The 7,174-nt window shown below is 37.9% G+C and overlaps 1 protein-coding gene across 1 annotated transcript in view; it reads right to left on the bottom strand.

The window, feature by feature from the left end:
• Positions 1 to 5,825: 5,825 nt before the first annotated feature.
• LOC142488327 (uncharacterized) overlaps positions 5,826 to 7,174 on the bottom strand; it is a 92,320-nt gene continuing 90,971 nt past the window's right edge. The window contains 1 exon segment of the mRNA XM_075588698.1: positions 5,826 to 7,174. Within this exon segment, the coding sequence (XP_075444813.1) occupies positions 7,012 to 7,174 (163 nt within the window). The 3' untranslated portion in view covers positions 5,826 to 7,011.

The raw sequence follows: 7,174 nt of genomic DNA, 5'->3' as shown, positions 1-7,174 counted from the left end.
TAACGATAGAAATCTCATATTAAGTGGCGAAAATGACAACAATGACATTAACTTCTTGGACCTCAATTTGAAAATTGTGAATAATCATATAGTCACTAAAACTCACGTTAAACAAGTTGATGCAAACTCGTACCTAGATTATCGGAGAAATCACTCTAACCAGTGGCTGAACAATATTCCATATGACCAAATGTTAAGAGTTCAAAGAAATTGTTCTCAGGTATCAGACTTCGATGAACAGTCTGGAGTCTTAGCTAAGAGGTTTTTAGATAAGGGTTATGATGATCTGCTTGTAAATAAATATATACGCAAAAGTAAAGATTATCCGAGAGACCAGTTCCTAATCCCCAAAAAAACAGAAATCTAATGTGATAATTAATTTGGTGATACACCGTTATTTACCCACAGGGTACTGCAAACAGGAGGCAATAATTAGAAAGAGTCTGCGTAAACATTGGGGTGTCCTGCAAATGGACCCTGTTTTAAATTATATAATTGCAACTAAACCTAAAATTGCATTTAGAAAGGCACGAAATCTTAAAAATATTCCGGCCCCAAGTGTACTCAAAAAGATGGTACCACAAACATCTTTAAATGGGAACTGTTTATGCAAACCAGTAGGAAATTACATATGTGGCAAGTGTGTCATGTGCAAGTATATGACACGCGATAAAAGTATATATAATATTAAAACTGGCAGAGTACACACAATTACACAATTTATTAATTGTTAACTTTTGTTGTGTACATTATTGACTGCCCATGCCACTTATGGTATGTTGGAAAAACAACGAGACCAGTGAAAACAAGAATTGGAGAACACGTGAATGGGATTAAAAATGTTCAGCGCAATATAGATAAAGGTAAAAAGTTACATAACCTGGCGCAGGTTATTAACCCATCACGAGGGCAAACCCGACAGACTACACTTTAGAGGGATTGAAATTGTTCCACAAGATCCTAGAAGAGGGGATAGGGATCATTTCCTCCTTCAAAAGAAACAATTCTTTATCTATACCCTTGGTACAAAATCACCAGGTTTAAATGAAATTATAGAATTGGTTCCATTCCTAAAATAATATTTGTCTACAGTGTATCCTGATATGAAATATTGCCTACTCCTAGTGGTTTTCGTATGTTTTCTTTTACACATAAATACCTTTTGTGATGTTTATTACTAACATAAATAGAACCAATTGCAATGTTGCACTTTGCTTTTGTTAGTTTACATCAGTGCACATAGATATGCTAGCAATTGGCCCTCTCTGATTTGTGCTTATATTTACTTTGAATCTTATACCTATGGGAGATGTTAGTTTAGTTGCTTAGCACTAACAATGTTTACAGATCTAGAGATGTATTTTTATATATTTTTTTAATCAATTTTTACCAAGGTTTTTATTAGGCCTATTATGTTTATATTACATATTGCGATATTTGTTTTACATATATATGTATAATTCATTGCTCATGGGTTATTTTTTTTTGTCCGTGTATGCTTTTTGTGCAATGTTTTTATTCTAATTGTATGTCTAGTATGTTGATTGGATGGCTCATTTTAGTACCACTTGATATGACCCTGATTGGTGAGTAGGGAACTCCCTGTCACTCTTTAAATATGCCACAGGGTCTCTATGGCCAACCCCCTGAAGCGCCATTTAGGCACGAAACGCATTGAGGTCATCACAAAGCGATGTGAGACGTGACGACGATACTCGGAAGCTGCCGTTCCCACCTCCACGAGGACGCTAACCCCTAAAATAAGTTTGTTTTTTTACAACTTCTGTGGATTGAGCTGTGTTCTTCCAACTGGGACTAGTAGCTTGGGGGTTTTGAACTCCTGTAGGGTTTTTACTCTCAATTTAGAACCCTTGTGAATTGAGCTTTGTTCTCTTCCCTTTTCTGTCCCTGTTTCTATCTGGACTGCAAGCTTGTGGGTTCCTGTATCCCTATGGGGTTTATCCCTCGTGGTGATGGGTGCAACTGAGGAGTGGGTGTATAGATCTGTCATCTTTCACCTTTCTCATTTTTATGTTTAATGTCAATGTGAATTGTATTAAATATTTTGCATTATAATTGATTTTGTTTTGTATTCCCTTTTTGCGCCCTTTTTTTGTTTTGTGCTTTGGATTGACCCCATTGATCATGGGTGGATAGGAGCAGCAGAAGGTTCTTACAACATCGTTTGGGAGAGTTTGGAGATAGCATGCACTGCACCCCTTGGCTCAGGAAGAGAGAGACACAACAATAGTGTAGACAGAAAATTAACCTTTACTGTACCAAAAAACCCTCCAAATTCATGGCTTACATTAGTGAGAATAAAAACGGGTGGGCTGCAGTCTCACCTGCTCTGTGAGCACCAGTCGCATTCGCACATCCCATTCGGTCACTTCCGGTTTAAGCTGTCCGGAGGGAAGAGGGAATTGCTCCTGTTTCTCTCCACGTCCTTTGCAATCACTGACAGGCTCCTAAACTCTATGCGTTTCGCGAGAACCGCTTCATCAGGAGTATTGATCTCAACCCATAACTAATGGCTTTAAATACCCTTAATCTAATTAGAACCTCCCATCTTGCACTGTGATCTAGCGCAGCATAGGATACATAGTGTGGGGGCATGAGCACTGAAATGTTTACACAATACATGCTCAATATTCAATGTGAAACATCATATACACAAACATTACATTTAATACATCAAATAATAAATGGAAGAGATTAACTAAACATACCCTATTGTCTATACAAATGCAATGATAACACCAGAAAAATACACAACTATGCTCATTATAATAATACTGTCTCAAGTTAACAAATGAATTTTCCTAGGGTATTACTAACTCTTGATAGCTTATTAATCTAAATCTACCCACAGTTGTTATACATCAAAAATAAAAATAGACCGTTAATTCGCATAGGAGATGTAGAATACATTATTTTGTCATTGATTTCTCCATAGACACATGTAAAAATGGAGCTAGAGATAAAATCAATCAAATGGAACAATAAAAATTGACAACATGTCACTAGGTCAGTAGGATATTAATTAGGTGCCACTCACCAGTGACCCACAGCACATAAGGTGTATCCAAAATGGATAGTAGTAACCCAATATGTCTAGTCATATAAAAGTGTTAAAAGGCAGACAATAAGCCTAAATGATCTTGAAACCGAGATGTAGGGGGACCAGGGTCTTAAGTTGGTGGATCCAAAAAGTTTCTCTCTTCGTAAGCTCGATATTTCGCCCCCCCCTCTCCTATGTGGTTGGACATGTTCAATTCCTGAAAATTTGAGACCCTTCGAGACATCCTGGTGTAATAAAAAATGTTTTGATCAATTATGAGTTGTGACTTTTCTTCGGATATTGCCCAGATGTTCGACTATTCAGACTGTGATGGGTTTTGTCGTCTTGCCCACATATTGCTGGCCACATGGGAATTCTATTAGATAGATGACGTGATCAGTTCTACAACTGATATGTTTATGGATCTGATCATTTCACTTAGTTACATTTGAGATAAAATTGGATTTATCTATGGCACTGTGTTGACAAGCCATACACTGCATACAACCGTAAAATCCCTTGATTTGTGGTAACCAGATATTAGTTGGTTCTTTCACCCTGGGTAAGGCACTTGGCACCATTCTATTCTTAAGATTATTTACTTGTCTGAAAATTATATTTGGTGTTTCAGGAATGCAATCTTTCAACAGGGGATCATTCCTAACTACATGTCAGTTTTTCTAATAATGTTCTTAATTTTACCAAACTTCTCTATTGTTATTCATGAGAAAGGCTAGATTGAAATTATTTGCCTCTAATTTCTTTTGAACATTACTAGTTTTCACTAGTTCTTCTCTTTCTACAGTACATGGCATGCTTTACCCACGTTATCTTGCTTATAGTTCCTTTCCAGGAACATTTTCTCAAGGAATTCTGACTGTTCCTCAAATATTTCCATTTCTGTGCAATTTCTCCTTATTCTTTTGAACTGCCCAAAGGGCACATTGCTTATCCATCTGAGATGGTGGAAGTTTGTTTGTAATATAAAATTGTTGATGTCTACTGGTTTAAAAAAGGTTTTAGTTTTAATCCTATCATCCTCAATATACATTTTGAGGTCCAGAAACTCACTTTCTCTCTTATTGTAATTGCAAGTAAATTTAAGGTTAAAACTATTGTCGTTAATATAAACCAAGAAATCCTTCAAACTGTTTTCGTCTCTTCTCCAAAAAAAAGAATGTCATCTATGAACCTCTGCCATAGGACCAAGTTTGCACCAAGTCCAGGGAAAGACCATGTCTTATCGTCTTCCCATAAAAAGGTTTGTGTAACCCGGTGCAAACTAGGTCCCCATGGTGGTCCCACATTTCTGAAGAACAAAATCACCATTAAACCAGAAATAATTATGATTTAATATGAATTGGATACTATCCAATAAAAAGTCTAACTATATTTCTGGCATTTCAATATCTTTGTGATATAGAATATCCCTCTAACACAAATTAATATGTCTAATAGTCAGAATCTTAAAATACAAGCACAGAAGAAAAACAAATGGTACAATACATGCAATACATGAAAAATGCAGCACTTATCATCTGAGATCTGACTCCAAAAGACTGTTCATGGTCCCAAGGTTCACAAAGTATCCAGACGCTCCTTCTCTTACCGTGCAGCCCAAAATTGGAACAATCTACCGGATACTCTCACAACCACCAAAAGTCTAAGTTCTTTCAAAACTAAAGCTGTCTGACATTTTAATCTGGTCTGTAACTGTTACATGCGCCTATAATATATACTATCTCTAACTGTGCATGCAATGTCTTGTATATAATGTATACCCTGTTCACTTATGTAACTGTATTTGTAACCATGTATTATTTGTCATCTCAACTCTATGCCCAGGACATACTTGAAAACGAGAGGTAACTCTCAATGTATTACTTCCTGGTAAAACATTTTATAAATAAATAAATACTGGCCCGATAGTGTGTTGCTGCTCAACCCCAAGAGGATCCTCCCGCGATCCTTGTAAGACGAAAGGAAATAGAATACGGGGAGCGCAAGAGAAAAGAATATAAATAAACAAATATCAGTGACAGTTTTGCACCAATTAAATCAAATGAAAAATAACTCTCAGGGTAGTGGGAGTGTGTAATAATTATTTTTTTGCTGTACTCACCCGGCCATGTGTGAGACTAACGCAAAAGGTAAGTTCTTTGTACACTGAAGTGTCTCCTTCACTCAGCTATAGAGTTGTCCTGTTTATTCTCCGTGTATAGTATATACACAGACACCTGGCATCCTCACGATAGGCCCAATAAGGATGACAGATAGCCGCAGGGAAAGTATAACAATGCAGTTTATTAATTTAAAATAAGAGTAACAAGTTACTCACATGAAAAACACGCCTCCGGTACATGCAGTCGCTTCCAGCACTCAGACACAGTGCACTTCTGCTCCCTGTGGAATGGACACGAGAGCAGGAGTGCACTGTGTCTGAGTGCTGGAAGCGACTGCGTGTATCGGAGGTGTGTTTTTACATGTTACTCTTATTTTAAATTAATAAACTGCATTTCTATACTTTCCCTGCAGGTATCTGTCTTCCTTATTGGGTCTACTGCGAGGACGCCGTGTTCCAGTGTATATACTATACTGTACACAGAGAATGAACAGGACAATCTTATAGCTGAGGGAAGGAGACACTCCAGTGTACAAAGAACCTACTTTGTGAGTTAGTCTCACACATGGCCGGGTGAGTACAGCAAAAAAAAATATATTACACACTCCCACTACCCCGTTATTTTTCATTTGATTTCATTGGTGCAAAACTGTCACTGATCAGTTTATTTATATTCTTTTCTCTTGCCATCCCTGTATTCTATTACCTTATTTCAAACTCTTTGTATAATACATGTTTCATGGCTCTACACCCCTGTTCATGTCATATGGAAGTGCAGAGATGTCACATCAAATGTAGCTAGTATAATTTTTTCCTCCCATTTGTAATTATCCAACACAATTAATATACAAGTAGTGTCTTTTAAGTATGATTTCTGGGACTTAACATATTTCTGTAGGTACACGTCGATGTACTCAGATAGATTGGAGGTTAGAGGTTTATACCCGATATTATAGGTCTTCCAGGAGGATTTGTCAAAATTTTTATGAATCTTAACTATGAAATAGAATATCATGAGTTTTTGCTTCTCCTTTAATAGATACGTAAATTATTTTTCCTTTAAGATCCTGATATCTTTTCCAATTATGAGTAGATCTCGTAACTCATTAGATAATTGATTCATGGGGTCAATTTTCAATTTGATATATGTATCTGTATCCCCCAGAATTATGTTACTCTCCCATCCCCACTTCTCTCTTTACCATCCCCACCTCCTTTATCACTGCCATAACTGCCCCCACTTGTCAGACCGGCCCCTACTTTTGCTCTCTTTCTCTGCCAGACCCACCCCCACTCCTCTCTCTGCCAGACTGGCAACCACCCTTCTCTCTGCCAAACCTCGCCTACTCCTTGCTGCCAGATCTTCATCCTCCTGTCTGGCAGAGCAGACAGCACACCGCTCTATCTTTAGGACCCATCCCAATCCCTCCTTTTTGTCTGATCCACCCACATTGTTCTTTGCCAGACCCACAACTCTTCTCTCTTCAAGACTCAGTTCCACTACTCTCTCTGCAAGACCAGACCCCACTTTGCATTGTCAGACCCACCCCCATTCCATCCTTTCCATGACCCACTCAGTTCTCACTCCTCTGCTACACCTACCCCCACTCCTTTCTCTCTATGCCAGAACATAAATCACAACTCACTCTGGCAGACCCACCCCTCCTCTCTCTGAAAGACCTGCCCCCTCCTTTTACTGTCAGACCCACCCCTACTCAGCTGTCTAAAGTCGGCATATATAAATATCATGGTAATAAATAATGGTAAGTATCAAGTTACCAACAACATTTATTAGAACATTACTATGCTACCAGTATGTTGCTCAACACTAATCTGAAAAAGCAAATGGTTTATCACCTGCATGAATCCTCTGTGTGAGGGGGTTACACTTATGAGAAAAGCTTTCCCCACTCTGTACATGCAAAAGGTTCTCCTCTGTATGAATCTTCTGATGATAAAGGAGATTGTTCTTAATACTGAATTGTTTCCCA

This window comes from Ascaphus truei, chromosome 2 (assembly GCF_040206685.1).
Source record: "Ascaphus truei isolate aAscTru1 chromosome 2, aAscTru1.hap1, whole genome shotgun sequence".
Classification (NCBI taxonomy): Eukaryota; Metazoa; Chordata; class Amphibia; order Anura; family Ascaphidae; genus Ascaphus; species Ascaphus truei.
Note: the sequence above shows the minus strand (reverse complement) of the source record. Positions and strands in the feature narration are given on the sequence as shown.